At 42.4% G+C, this 16,063-nt stretch overlaps 1 protein-coding gene across 1 annotated transcript in view; it reads right to left on the bottom strand.

Annotated features, from left to right (window-relative positions):
* Window positions 1-16,063, bottom strand: part of ROBO1 (roundabout guidance receptor 1) — a 927,259-nt gene that overhangs the window by 77,884 nt on the left and 833,312 nt on the right. The window contains 1 exon segment of the mRNA XM_053306810.1: window positions 10,609-10,780. Coding sequence (XP_053162785.1) covers window positions 10,609-10,780 — 172 coding nt within the window.

The following is a 16,063-nucleotide window of genomic DNA, read 5'->3' as shown; positions in this document are numbered from 1 at the left end:
TCATTTCAGTTTGACAACAATAAACAAAAACATTATGACTTTAAAGCAGATGTTTTCAAGCAAATAAGCTGTTCATAGAATCCTTTTCTTCATTTCATAACCTTCTCCACCTCCTCTGTTCTATTTATTCTATACTACATCAATGCTCAATACCCATTTTTACAAGCAATAACTGCCTTTTACAGATTACTGGACATTTTATTACATGTTATAGATGCTTTCATCTTTTGTGTTCCTAAAAGCACTTTGGTAGTCTGACAGTTCATCAAGCAGGACATTTCTTCTTCTTTTTCCCTCAAAGACACCCATTTCTATGCTCCTGATTCATAGTTTTCATGGTTATTTGTGCAAGGTCAAGTTGGATTCTTTCAGATTTCATGAAAATACAAAACATCACAACTACCAGCTAAATAGCCAGATGGGCTGTATAAAGTGTGGTGTGACCAATTATTTTAAACTGCCATTCTACATTTTGTTTGTTGTCTCAGAGCAGCCAAGGTCATCGTTACATATGGAGAACTGCACCATTCTAATTCTGTATTAACTATGATTTTTTTTTTAGTCTTATACATTATTTTGCTTTTATGAAGACACACGTCCATTAGCAGCACTAGGAAATTTTTATTGGATCAGAATGTACTTTTCTACTGTCCCAGTAAAACCTTTGTCAATTTATCCTAGAAAATAATCCAGCACAATTTAACATTCAAAGGAACTTAGAGTTTTAAAATACAAATACAGTAACATCATAAAACACTTCCCTACATGTTATTAAGTACACAGTTCATGTAGCGAGTGCCTCAAGTGTGGAGAACAGAATAAAACTCTCCTTGAACTTCTACTTCTCTAATGGTTCATATTATGGGATACAATTTGTAGACTAATTAGCATGATGGTAATGATATCATTCAGTCAGCCACTTCAGGTATTTGTGTGGTTTTTATATGCTTAATATAACAGCAGTGCATGAGTGCACACCCTCCTGGGGACACAAGTATCACAAAGTCAAGCCTGTTTAGTTTTACCCATAAGTCTTAGTATAACTGAATATTCATGTGTTTATAATAATCAACAAAGAGATCTGCACGAAATACTATTATTGTAATAAACAACCCTATATGCATGAGATCTACAGAGTGTAGACATCACTTTAAAAAAAAGAAGTCCACCTTAAAATCTATCCTGATTTCTGCATCAAGCGGAGGTGGGATGAGCACTGTTGAATTAACACCACACAACACACAAATCCCCAGGTTTACGTATACAATATTTAGTTTCCTTATTGTGGGCTCTATGGGACTGCAAACTATTTTAATAAGTGCTTACAAAGAACAATACAGTGTGTGCATGTATTGCATATGCCCAAGCCAAAGACTGGGAGATGCCATGTGTGAATGAATAATGGCTTGTGGTATATTGTTAGGAAAATTTGACCCATTCAAAAAAATGCAGTACAATCAATATAAAATATTCAACCAAGAACCACCTTCTTGTAAGCGGCATTTAGTTCTAATCTTGCTTTATGCTTAAAATGACAGCAACCATACATTTGAATTGATAAATATACACACATGCATGTACACTCATGAATATTAACTGGATTAAAAATAAGCTCTAGTTCTGTGCTGATATTTTGTTACAGGCTATCAGCACAACTGATTTTTATTTATTTTATTTAGAAAATAATTATTGACAACAGAGAACTAATATGGCAACTGTGCAAAAGTCATAGTTTCAGCTGCTGCAGCCACCCAGAGGATTCCAGAGCTCAAAAGCATCAGGGGTTCTCTGTACAGTCCACTGCAGCGATTGTGACTTTAAGCACAAAATAATATTAGGCAGTACAAATACTTGCAGGCAAATCACCATGAAAGGCATGTTAATTAGTTCACAAATCAGATCTCATAATGGGAGCTGTTAGAGCAATAAAAGTTCAAGGAGAGTTGCTTGAACTCATTACATTTGAGATGTCTAAGCCATGAATAATACACTGAACATTTATAATTATTTGAGTGAAGATTTTCATGAATGCATTATATGTATCTATACAGGTTAACATGTTTATGAGAAATGTTACCTTTTTTGCTGAGAAAATGATGTGCCTTAAGGCCTATATGGCATACATGAACTTACAAGTACAGTAGTTATCTGACAATGTCCAACAGCTGCTTAATGCTTTATGCAGCAATACATGGGTATGCTAAGATGTACATAATTAGTGGTCAGCCTGCTATGTAAGCACACCAACTGTGTTGGGGGCAGTTTACAGTTGTTTCCTGTAGATTGTTTGCAGCCAAAAGGACTTTGTAGTGATGATTCAGTGGCACCATGACATTAATAAACTTTACTTTCCATGTTAGCACCTCAGAGCAATTTTTCCAAATTTAAAAAAAGACGACCGGCTGTTGTTTTTTAAAAGAAAATGCTCCATAGAACATACAAGACATTTAAACATTGTAAAAAGCGAGACTGTCCACCTGAAACGTGGAGGGAGGCAGCAGCGAATACGACAAATATGTATATACCGCTTTTCAACAGAAGTTCCCAAAGCAGTTTACATAGATATAAACAATCAACAAATAGATAAAATGGCTCCCTGTCCCAAAAGGGCTCACAATCTACAAAAGAACCATAAGCTAGAGACCAGAAACAACAACTGGAGGGATGCTGTGCTGGGGATGGATAGGGCCAGTTGCTCTCTACCTGCTAAATAAAGGGAATCACCACTTTAAAAGGGTGCCTCTTTTGCTCAATTAGCAGGTAAAGAAGGTAAAAGGTAAATAAATGAAATCAATGTTCGACATAATTTGAAATGAGCTACGATCCTCCCCATCTTTGGCTATTAAAAAAAAACAACATTTGAAAACCCTTTTTTTTTAACTCAAGCTTTCTCAGGTTTTTAATTTAAAAATATTGTTTGTCAAATTTTATGGTTTTTAAATTATTGTATTGTTTTAACTTTTATATGTGTTGTTATATGTTAAACTGTTTTAATTTTTATATGTGTTTTAATTGTTGTTAGCCACCCAGAGACATAAGTTTGGGCGGGGTATACATTTAAATAATAATAATAATAATAATAATAATAATAATAATAATAATAATTGATATGTCGATTATTTTGACTGGTTTTTCTTTCTTTCTTCTCCACTACAGTTATATCTGGTGTATTGTGTGGCAGATGTTTGTCTGTTTGTAGTCGGAAGTCCCATAATATTTTTGCATCTTCATTTTCAACAACTTTTTCAACTTTATGGTACCACCAATTTTTGGCTACAGGTAGCTTGTATTTTTTGCAAATGTTCCAGTGTATCATCCCTGCTACCTTGTCATGCCTTTGTTTGTAGTCAGTCTGTGCGATCTTTTTACAACAGCTGATTAGGTGGTCCACTGTTTCATCTGCTTCTTTACAAAGGCGGCACTTGCTGTTTGTGGTGGATTTTTCTACTTTTGCTCTTATTGCATTTGTTCTTAGTGCCTGTTCTTGCGCAGCCTGTATTAAACCCTCTGTTTCTTTCTTCAAGCAACCATTCTTAAGCCATTGCCAGGTCTTGGTGATGTCTGATTTTCCACTTATATTGTGCAAATATTGACCATGCAGTGGCTTATTTTTCAATTTTTCTGCTTGGTTTTTGACTTGTTCTTTCTTGTAGGCCTGCTTTGTTTCATTGGTGTTGAATAATTTTGTGTTACTGACCATTTGAAATGCATCTTCTTCACTGTCCTTGATATATTCATTTTCTCCTCCTCTACTGTTTGATGGACTTGCAGCATTCCTCTTCCACCTGAGCTGCAAGGGAGGTCATGATTTTCCTGGTCTTACGATCTAGCGTCTCTAGCTCTGCCTGGGTCTAGTCTATTATTCCTTCAGTGTATCTAATAACAAGTATAGCCCAGGTGTTTATGTCTTGTATGGTGTTCCCGCCATGGAGTTTGGACTTGAGGATTTTTCTAACTCTCCTGATATATTCACTTCCAATTTTTCTTTTAACTTCAGTGTGTGCGATGTTCTCAGCCTGGAGAATGCCCAAGTATTTGTAATGTTCTTTCTCTTCCAGGTTCTTGATCTTGCTTCCATTGGGCAGTTCTATTCCTTCGGTTTTTGTTATTTTTCCTCTTTTCATTATTAATGCAGCACACTTGTCTAGTCCAAACTCCATTGCTATATTGCTACTGAATATATGGACAGTGTTTAGCAGTGATTCGATTTCTGACTGGAACTTTCCATACAACTTCAGATCGTCTGTGTACAGCAGATGGTTGATTTTACTGGATGTTTTAGATGTTTGGTATCCGAGGCCTGTTTTGTTGAGTATTTGTGAAAGTGGGGTCATGGCGATTACAAACAATAGAGGGGATAGTGAGTCCCCTTGGAAAATGCCTCTTCTAATGCTAACCTGTCCAAGTGTCTCACCATTGATTGTTAACTGTGTACTCCACATGCTCATTGCTTTTTTAAAATAAATATCTGAATGTTTTTGCTGACACCAGTTGTTTCTAAACATTTTAGTATCCATGTGTGAGGCAATGAATCAAAGGCTTTCTTGTAGTCAATCCATGCAACACTTAGATTTTTTTTCTTCTCTTGCAGTTTTCTAAAATCATTTTGTCAATCAGCAGCAGGTCTTTTGTGCCTCTGGTCTTCGGGCAATTTCCTTTCTGTTCAACTGGAAGCTGTTTGTTAGTTAATAAGTGTTGCATTACTTCATCTGCTATTATTCCAGTTAATAATTTGAACATGATTGGCAGGCAGGTTATCGGTCTATAATTACTTGTAACTGCACCTTTTGATGGGTCTTTCGTTATGAGATGAGTTTTCCCAGTTTAGCCACTGTTCAACATCACCGCCTTGCAAAATGTGATTGAACTGTTTTGATAGTTGTTTATGAAGGCTTGTTAGGTGTTTAAGCCAAAAGCCATGCAGTTCATCGTTGCCTGGCGCAGTCCAATTTTTAATTTTCTTTGCTCTTTCACTTATTAATTCTGGTGTTATTATTAGATCTTGCATTTGTTGGTTACATTTTTTGACCTCTTTCATCCAGCCTGCTTTTTTATTATAATCTATTGGATTGTCCCATAATTTCCCCCAGAATTGTACTGTTTCTACTTCATTTGGTCTTTCTAGGTTTCTTGCAGTTTCTCCTTCTATACTTTGGTAGAAACGTCTCTGATTCGACTGGAATTGGAGATTCTGCCTGTGTTGTGTAATTCTGGCTTCATATCTGCTAATCTTCTTTGACACTGCTGTTATTTGCTGCTTTATTATTTCTATGACTTCTCTAATTTTCCTTGAATCTAGGTGGTATGTTTGGATCAGATAATGTTTGGTGTTTTCATTCTTCAGCTTCTTGTCTTTCATATCTTTCAATTTACTAGCATCTGATCTAAGCCTGGAGATTTTATTTTCTAATCTAATCTTCCATTTAGGTGATGTACTGCTTTCTTTTTTTACAAGTCCACTGATCTTATATCCGAGCTCTTGTGTTGTTATTGTTGCTGCACTGTACATTAGTTGGTTTGTTTCTTGCAAATTCTTGGTTGTTATTTCTGCAAGTGCAGCATTGACATCTTTTAATGCCTGAGCAAGTTGTTTTTTGGCAACTCTTTTTAGAGCTGGAAGTCGAACTCTGGTGGTTGTTTCGTTCATGTGCTCAGTTATTTTTTGCTTTAGTTCATGTTGCTTTTCTGTTAAACAGCATTTTGGTTTTTGAGGTGAAGGCAAAGGGGAGGTTGCATGGTTTTGATTTTGAAACAGTTCAGTAACAGTGGCATCCTCTATTTCCAACACCTCCTCCACCTGCGCCTGAGCAACTTCTTCAATTTGTGGTAATTCTTCTTCCATGTCTTGAGCCTATGTTGTTCTTTGCAGTTCTTCCAGCTCAACTCCTTTGAATACTTTATTTCTTATTATGAATCTTCTCTGGTCTGCTAGCCTTTGTTCTGTTATTTCTGTATCTGGATGCTTCTCTTTCCAAATTTTGTACATTCTTTTTAAATAATCTTTTCTAGTTGGACTAGACTTGTAATAGCAGATCATTATTTCTTTGTTGGCATTTTTTGTATATTTTTTTCGGTTAAGCGACGTTTCTTCCAGTAACTTTGCTGTCTTCAGCCCTGGTTGCTCAACTGAAGATCCTGAGTCCTGTTGCCCACTTGCCACCAGATGTCCAGGGACTATAGCACCTGGTACGGTCCTTGTTGACCCGGGCGACGACCGATCCGGTATAGATTTATTAAAGTTACGTCTCACCATATTGTTGATGGGAGAGGCACTCTTTGTCTGGCTCCTCTGGTGAGACCTGTCCAGTATGGTTGGACCTCTGGCATAGCTCTCACCTTCCTCAGAGCACACAAGCCCCACAACCACACCAAGGTAGTGCCTCACTGGGGGAATTATTATTAGGAGTGAGATCAGAAGGAAACCAATTATACTCCACACCATAAAAAACAAAGCAATCTGATATTTGTAAGCACATCTGTGTGTCCCCAGAGTTGTGCAAGCAAACTAAGAGTCGATACCAAAAGAGTTTTTCCTGTATTGCTGTTTATGTAGGTGAAGAAGGGAAAGTGATGTATAATGATAAGAGAGAGAAGTGCACCCAGTTGCATTTCCTCTGACCAAGCCAACAAATAAGTTTAGATGCCATTGTTAAAGCCTGTCTCCTTACACTGAATTGCTGCTGTTCTCTTAGACTCAATATCAGGGTGGACAAAGTGATGCATGCGATCAAGTGATCCCAAAGATGAGGTTGCCTCACACAAAGGCAGACAACACACACATATCAATATAGTGTTGATTTGGAAAGGAGGATAGGGATTTTTCACCAGACTGAAAACAAGTAATGTGATATATTTTTATCGTGTGTGTGTGTGTGTGTGTGTGTGTTTGTGTGTCACTTTTCCCAAAAACCACTTTTACTTAAATGCAGCTGATTATGGAGTGTATGCTGAAAATCTGAATATGTGAAGCTGATTCAGTATGAATGTTGGCTCATCCAGAGGCATATCTAAAATAGGGCAGCCAAGGCACGTGCCCTGGGTGCACTTGAAGGGGGGCGCTGCCACCATGCCAGTGCTCATCTAGTTCAGTATCAAAAGGTTAAGTGTGCCGTTGAGTCGGTGTTGACTCCTGGCAAACACAGAGCCATGTGGCTGCCTGTGGTAGAATACAGGAGGGGTTTACCATTGCCATCTCCTACGCAGTATGAGATGATGCCTTTCAGCATCTTCCTATATCACTGCTGCCCGATATATGTGTTTCCCATAGTCTGGGAAACATACCAGGGAATGCAAACCAGCAACTTCTGGCTTGATAGTGACGTCATTTCTCCACTGTGCCATTAAGTGGCTTATTGTTCAGTATCTAGGCTCAATATTTTTGGAAAAAAGTCATTCTCCACTAGGATGTGCAGAATGTTTCATTGGCAAAATATTTGTACTCAAAATGGGCCATTGTGAGTGTTTTGAGCTTGAAACGAACACCCTTTAAATAAAGGGCCTGTAGGTTTTGTGTGTGCACTATAATGCTATAGATAGCACTGTGTGTGACACAGAGCATAAACAGAACACACTGACCCCATATAGCTTTTAAAATATCTACCTTAAAGGAACTTCTTCTTCCCTCCCACCAGAGTTAGGGCTTGCATTTAAAAAAACAACAACACCCCAAATGCCCAGGAGGATGCAAGGCAGGAGCAGAGTGGCAGGCAGAGGCAGCATGATGTGGGACCACTTTGAGTACTGCCCTGGTGACCCAACCCATGCTGTCTACACACACCGCAGGGCACAGGTCAGCAGAGGGAAGGGCCCTAAGCATTGTGGGACATAGGGGATGCTGAAACACTTGCAATGGCATCACCCAGGGGGCCCTGTTCCTGCTAGCAGCAACAGGCCAGGTGTGCCTTCAATTAGCAGCAAGACAGCTGCTCCTGCTTCCAAACAGGGGAAGTTGCCTGTGTGGTGGGTGCAGTCAGTGGGCAAGTGGTTTGATTGCCCAAAGCCTCATCTCACCACCCAGGCCATTGGGGTGATGATAGTTTTGGACAACCAGCCAGATTGGCCCAAGATACTCTTGGGTGCATTGACAGAGCATGTTTTGTCCTGCCTATGTGTCCCAAGGATGAAGGGCAAGTGGTCACTCCTTTCCAGATACCCAGGTGGAGGACCCTTCTGGTTGAAGAGGTTAGGAGAGCATAGGAGAGAGGAGGCTGGGGTGCAACCAGGAGGAAGGTGGTGGAGTGCCTATAGCTAGTGAGCAGTCCAACCCTATTAGTTTATCACCACCGCTTCCCAGTGCAGCAGCATGGTGTCCCTGACAGGGCCAAGGGAGCCAGTAGTTCTGCCTCAACATTCCACCCAGTGCTTCACAGAGGGCTTCTTTGGTGCCTTGCCGTGGCAGCCCGGGAGATGGACATTGTCCAGTTTTGGACAATGCATCACCAATTCTGGCAATACTTGACAATGGCTGCTGGACAGTCCCTCTCATGTCCACCAAGCAGCATCCAGATCGAGAAGGTGTTCTCTGTGCCTGGAGGCTGACTTGATGGAGCAGCTCGTCTTTCTGAAAACCAACTTCCCCTTGCTGGGCTATCATGAGCCCTATCCTGGGATGACTCATGGTCACCCCCCACCCACTCCTACACCACTGGCAGTTCACCCCACCCTGGCCAACCCCCAAGCCAGATGTGTCATAGTCTGCTCATTAGTGCTGCTGACACATGCAGTCATGCCACTGCCATGGCCCATAATGAGATGGACTGGTGCCCATACCCATGTGTCAGGCTGCCAGCCGGGGCCCAGCACCAATCTGAGGTCATGGTGTTATCCAGACACAGGCAGGCAGGCAGGCAGGCAGGCAGGCAGGAGGGTTGTGGGATATAAGCTGGAGAAGAAGGAAAGAAAGAAGATTTCTTCTCATGGTAAGAGTATAGAAGCTTTGTTTCTTGTATGTCCATTGGTCCATCTAGCTCAGTCACACAGGGAGTAAGATTTCTCATAGGTTACAGGCAGGAGTCTCTCCTTCAGCCCTAGATTGGAGATGCCAAGGGGAAAACCTCAAACTTTCTGCATGCACGCAAGCATGCAGATGCTCTTCCCAGAGCAGCCCCATCCCTCAAAGGGAATATCTTAGAGTGCTGCTCATATTTATTATTTAGCCTTCCATCCTGTTCAGAGTCTACAGACAGCTGAGCTCAGAGCTGAGCTGCCCAGCCTATGACTGCTCTCTTCTTCTGTCTCTCTGTGGCAGGGAGGACTGAAGGTAGGTAGGTTTGATTTTGTGGTTTTTCCTCAGCATTGAATATAATATGCTGTGCTATTTCTGCTATAACTCTCTGGTTTTGCTGGATCTCAGATTGACAAAGGCAGAACTTGGGTGCTTGCCTTCCTTGGGGTCCAACTGTTCCCCATAGGTAGCTCCTAGCAACTCCAAATTGGGCTGTGTGGTAGGGCATGATATGTGCTACCTACCACCCAACCCACAAAAGAAATGGGCAAGCAGGTGATTTAACACATTTTTAACCTTTTCCCCAAACCCCAAGAGGATCCAAACGAGGTTGGTTTGATGGTAAACCGAACTGGCTTTCAATACTGGCACTGGCGGGCCAGTCCAAGATCGAACTGTACTGAGCCCAGTCCACTGTAGTCTGATTCAACTCTGTTTTAGGAGTTATACTTGTAAAGGGGAATCCAGAGAGGGATGCAAGCAAAGGGGAATCCTGGCTTTAAAAGACTTCTAAGGATGCCTTAAATGGGGGGCATCTTTAAAAGTAGGTGTTTACCAATCTGGCGCTCCTCCCAGCAGCCTGCCTGTGCAGCAGCAGTGCAGTTCTGGCTTCCAAAGATGTGTAGTGGCTAGAACCACACCACCACCATGCTGGTGGTATGCTGGGGTGGGCTTTCAAGGAGCTGCCTCCAGTGTCACTGGATTGGTATGCACCTACTTTTAAGGTGCGTATCACCACCCTCCCAGCTGCCCTTAGAAGCCTTTTAAAAGTCAGAATTCTCCTTTGCTTGTAAAAGGTAATCCTCACTGGAGCATCCCTGGGAGGATACCTGCAAGCATAGCCCATCGAACTGCTTCAACCAAATGGTCCTGGAAGAGAGCTGGTCTTGTGGTAGCAAGCATGACTTGTCCCCTTAGCTAAGCAGGGTCCACCCTGGTTGGATATGAATGGGAGACTTGATGTGTGAGCACTGTAAGATATTCCCTTTAGGGGATGGAGCCACTCTGGAAAGAGCATCTAGGCTCCAAGTTCATTCCCTGGCATCTTCAAGATAGGGCTGAGAGAGATTCCTGCCTGCAAACTTGGAGAAGCTGCTCCCAGTCTGTGTAGACAATACTGAGCTAGATGGACCAATGGTCTGACTCAGTATATGACAGTTTCCTATGTTCTATTTGAATTCAGTCCAAATTCGAACCAACTCACAAAAAATGGTCCATGCCCACCTGTAGTAGTAGTGGTAGTAGTAGTCGACTCAATGACTTTTGACCAACCTGTTCCAAGATCTTGAAGCTCTCATTTGAACAGTTTGGGACAATCTTTTTCTGCTCTACATACATCCCACCCCAAATGTAAAATACAGATGACAGAATTGGAAATGGCTTACCTAACTGAATAAACTGTGGCTCACTTTTCACTCCAGCTCCAGCTCCAGTACTTGCTGCCACTTCCACACTATATCGAATACCAGGAACTATAGATGGAATTACTACAGAAAATGTGGAACCATCTACTGTCTTATTGATGTGATACCGACTTTCATTCCCAAGGCACCAAACCTATGAAGAATAAAGCAAATGTCATGTGCACAGCCTTTAAAATATTATATAAATAATATGAAATGTGCCATATGGCGTTTCCTGCATTACATAGCGAGCAGAGTTTAGCTAAGTTAATAGATCTGTTATAAAAGCTGTTAACAAATTGATATAAACACCAATAAAAACAAACCATCTGAATAACCATGTGAATAAGGTTACCAAGTGCAACCTGATTATATGTAACAATTCCTTTCTGCTATTTATGAAAATTCAACACAGTCCATATGGTATGCATTAATGTTGCAACATTTAGCAGTTAGTAACTGTGGGAAACAATAGAGGGCATATGTCTTCCCAAAAGTCCTTGGCACAAGTACAGTGGAATTCTACTATTTGCCTAGCATGCAGAGTATACAGTATGCTCTATATAACTGTAAACAGCCTAAAATATGTGCTATAATATGAGTGCAATTTTTAAAATTTCTATTAATATAGATCTCACGTTTCTACTCAAGTATTTAAAGCAGATATGAACATAGTCATAAAAATACATACAACAATGAAACATCATTAACAATTAAAACAAAACAATAAAACATTAAATACAGTAGCTTGCTTATCAAACAATTCAACAGGAAAAAAGTAATAGAATTGAAAACTATTATCAGGAAGATGTTTCATAAGACTGCTGCTACATCAGACAAGACCTTTTCTCTCATTCTCACTCACAGATTCCCTTTGATGGGGTCAAAGAGAAAAAGAGGACAAAGAGAAAAAGGTAACTTCAACATTCAGACAGGTATATATGGGAGAAGATGGTTCTTAAGATATCTTGATTGTAGGCGGTTTAGTCTTTAAAGGTAAATCTGAACTGAGTCCATAAACCAACTGATAGCCATTACAGCTTAAATAGGAACAGTATTATATGCTCTGACCAGCTTGTCTTTGTTAATATCCTTTCTGTAGCATTTTGCATCAGCTAAGTTTCTGAACTATCCTCAAAGACGGCTTCACCTTTCCATTATGTATGCTGCACCTTTGAACAGTGAGAGTTTCCTGCATGTCACTTCACCTAGTTTGCATGATCTGGCATCACTGTAGTCAGTGATGCAGCTGCTTCAGGCAAAATAAAAATAGTATATTGAAAAGACTGTGCTCTGCCATGCCTGGTGTGCAACTCTATTTATTTACTTATTAAAAATTTATCCTGTGCCTAGTCTCAGGGTGGCTTACAATAAGCTACGATTTACACCCTAACATTCACTATAGCCCAGGAAGTCTTACAATAATAAAAACCAGAAAATACACACGAGACTTTAAAAGCAACTACACAATCTAAAAGCACTGATCACAACAATTATAAGCCTCACAGACTTGAGTGATAAGACTATTTTAAAACAAAATGAACACTAACCTATTGGCAGAAAGGCTTGATTACATTAAATTAAACAAATAGTCTTTACTAGGTATCTAAATTTTTGAAGGAAAAGGCTAAATGGACTTTTTGAGGAATGGAGTTTCACAAGAGAGGGACAGCTGCTGAGAAGGAACTATCCAGCACTTTGAATCATGGCTAAAAAAACAGGTGGATGTGAGAACAAGGTCTTCCCTTCCCAGCCAGGATGTTTCGATGAAAGGGCTGCCAGATGGACTTTCAAGGAGACGTTAGCTAGGCCTTGACACTTCAGGGTGGTCAGATAAAGAAGAACATCTCATATAGAGGCTCGCATGGGTAGGAACCCATGAGTTCTTGCATAAATTTGGAATCTGCACGATTTGCTAGTATAGTTGCGTCTGGTGGAAGATTTGCGCTGATTGAACAGTATACGGTCTAACATCCGATTAGCCAGGCGGTGAGACGGAGAGTTTGCACGTCCGGGTTGAAGACCACTCCGTTGTCTTGGGACAGGAGGTCCGGTACTTGAGGGAGATGATGAAAACGACCCCGTGATAGTTTGAGTACTTGAGGAAACCATGGCTGGAGGGGCCACCAGGATGTTACCAGAATCCCCCAAGTGGGTGAGGCCAGTAGCCGGGCAACTACCTGTTTGACTATTGGATGTGGAGGGAACATGTAAGGCCTCTCCCGGGACCATTCCAGTTGAAAAGCATCCCCCAGCGATTGAGGATCGTGTCCCGCCCTTGAGCTGAGCAGTAACGTACGCATTTCGTGTTCAAGGCAGACGCGAAGAGGTATATGGTCAGCTGAACCCAGTGGTGGAAGAGGGGAGCTATACATTCCTCTTTGAGGGACCATTCGTGATGACGCTCGAACAGAAACACACGACTAAGATCGTCGGCCAGAACATTGTCTAGGCCCTTGATATGTATTGCCATGGGTGTGACTTGATGTCGGATACACCAATGCCACAGTTGAACATTTAGGGCACACAAGCTTCGAGACACAGACCCCCCTTGGCGATTGATGTACGCTAGGGCTGTTGTATTGTCGAGCTGCACTTGGACCACTTGGTTTTGGACGAGCGGCAGAAAAGCTTGTAGTGCCTGGAAAACTGCCAGTAGCTGTAGAAAATTGATATGGAGCTGGGACTGAGTCCGAGACCACTTCCCTTGCGTTCGATGACTACTGCAGTGAGCACCCCAACCGAGGAGAGATGCGTCTGTTCTCAGCCAGACTGCAGGAGATGGAGTCTCGAAGGGAATTCCACTCAGAAGGTTTCTCGGGGTCGCCCACCAGGTAAGCGATTTCAGGATTTGTAGAGGCAGTTCTAAGCATCTCCATGGGTTGTCTCGGATGGGATGGAAGACGGACAGGAACCACATTTGTAGTTTCCGCATCTTCAGGTGAGTGTAAGGAACCACCGCTAAGCATGACACCATTAGACCCAGAAGTCGTTGTATGAGTCGTGCTGGTTGCCTGGGTTGTTGTTGGAAGAGATGGACTAGATTCTGGATGCATAGGAATCTGTCCTTTGGCAAGTATGCCTTTTGTGCTATCGCGTCCAAGACCGCACCAATGAAGGAGATCCTTTGGAGTGGCTTCAGGTGCGACTTCTTCCAGTTTACTTTGATGCCGAGTTCCTGGAGAAGTGATAATACGCACTGAATCTGCGAAAGTAACTCTTCTTTGGTGCTGGCTGCCAGAAGCCAGTTGTCCAATTACGGGTAAAAAGTGACCCCCCGGGTCCTGAGGTAGGCAATCACTGCGGCCATACATATGGTGAAGACCCGGGGGGCGCGGCACACAGACCGAATGGCAATACTGTGTATTGGTACACTTGATCTCCCAGAGTGAACCGGAGATATTTTCTGTGGTGTTCCCTGATGCTGATGTGAAAGTAGGCATCTTTCAGATCCAGGGTTGCAAGCCATTGTTCGCCTTCGAGCAGCGGAAGTATCTCTTGCAACGCCATCATTCGAAATTTCCTTACTGTGATCAGCTTGTTTAGGCGACGGAGATCCATGATGGGACGGATCCCTCCTTCCTTCTTTGGAATTTGAAAGTAGCGGGAGTAGAACCCCTCCCGCCTGCACCCCCATGGAACCCGGGTGATTGCACCCTTCTCCAATAACTCCCGTACTTCTTCCTGTAAGGCCTTTGAGGGAGGAGTAATCCTCATCCCCGAATAACAAGGAGCGGTCTTGAACTCTATAGCATAGCCCGACGAAATGATTTTCAAGACCCAGCGGTCTGATGTTATGTGGTGCCATGCAGGGGCACGGCTTGCCAGCTTGATGTTGTTGCTTGGCGTTGGTGGTAAGGCCCCTGCTGGCGGGGATGGGGAGTGGAGTGGTGTCCGTGGGTAGAACTGAATCTCAAAGGCGCTTTTGGGATTCAGGTTGCTTAGATTTCTGAGACTGTGAGAATTTGTTTTTGCCCTGGTAGGGACGCTTATTGTAAGATGAGTATGATCTTCTGAAGTCCCGATGGTCCTGTTGCTGGAATGAAGTCTTGTATCTTCCTGAGTAAGACTGATTCTTTGGATTGTATGTTGAAGTGGAAGCTTGATCTGTAAATGTTTTGGCAGTAAATTTTGACTTTTTAAGCTGTTCCATAGTTGAGTCTGTGGATTCACTGAAAAGCCCGGTGCCATCAAACACCAGTCCTTTAATTTTCTCTTTCATGTCCGTTTGGAGGCCAGTAGACCGCAGCCAGGCATGCCTGCGGAGTGTAACAGCCGCAGTTAAGGAACGGGACTCTGATTCTGCAAGGTGTTTAGCAATGCTCAGTTGTTGTCACGTTAATTCCGCTGACCTCTCCAGAGTCTGTTGGTATTTCTTCTTGAAATCTTCTGGGCGTAAAGAGTCAAGCTCATTCCATAGGCCAAATACTGGTGGCAATATTTCGCCGTACAGGCAGCATAGTTCACTACCTTGATGGAAAGGCATGAAGTAGAATAAATTTTTCTGCCCAGTAAGTCCAGTTTGCGGCCTTCCTTCTCAGGAGGTGTCGAGTAACGTCTTCCTGTCTTTGAGGAGGCTGCACAATCTACCACAAGGGAATTTGGTGCAGGGTGCTTTAAAAGATAAGTGTTATCTTTATCTTTTCTTGTATGTGGTATAAGCTCTCTAACCTCTTGCTCATCAGTGTTGAGGTGTGTAATACTTCCCATGCGCATTTAGCTGCCCTGGTAATGACCGGAAGCATGGGTAAGGCCACAGGTTGAGTGGACTGTGTCTGTAACATGAAGTTGTACACCAGATCATCAATTGTAGACAATTGTGATTGAATGTCCAGGCCCAGAGCCTCTGCCATGGCACGAATGTGCTTGTGATAAGATTTCATCTCCTCATTAGGAGACACGTACGTTGCAGGAGGTACATCCACTGGCAGGTCCACAAGAGACTCTTTATCCTCTGGGTCTGACTCGAAGTCAGAGGATCTATAATGCTCAGATTCAGATGCCACTGGTGAAGAGGGCAGAGCTGTTTGTGTCTCTGTGGTAACGTTCCGTGAAGAGTGTGGAGAGCACGTTTGTGTGCCTATGGATCACACCTGTGGTATTATGGTTTGGGTACATCGTTGATCCGTTTGTACCTGCAGGGTCTGAGATGCTTTTTTTACATAGGATGGAACTCTCAAAGGCTGCTTAGGCAATGTCGAGACTGTCAGAGATTAGGGTAGAGTAGTATACGGTCTCCAATCCCTTGCTGGATGATCAGAATATGCGGCACCAGGAGAACAAGTCCCCAATCCGCTAGTTCCAGGCGCAGTGGCCGGGGTCTGATGTGTGAAACCACACGTGTGCCAGGTCGAGGAGTCATGTAGGTGGAGAGCCGATAAGGTGTTCCCCGATGGGACCACTAAAGCATCTGCATCAGCAGTTGATGGTGGAAAAC

This window comes from Hemicordylus capensis, chromosome 3 (genome assembly GCF_027244095.1).
Source record: "Hemicordylus capensis ecotype Gifberg chromosome 3, rHemCap1.1.pri, whole genome shotgun sequence".
NCBI classification, from domain to species: Eukaryota; Metazoa; Chordata; class Lepidosauria; order Squamata; family Cordylidae; genus Hemicordylus; species Hemicordylus capensis.
The sequence above is the reverse complement of the archived record's forward strand: the minus strand, read 5'-3'. Positions and strand labels throughout refer to the sequence as shown.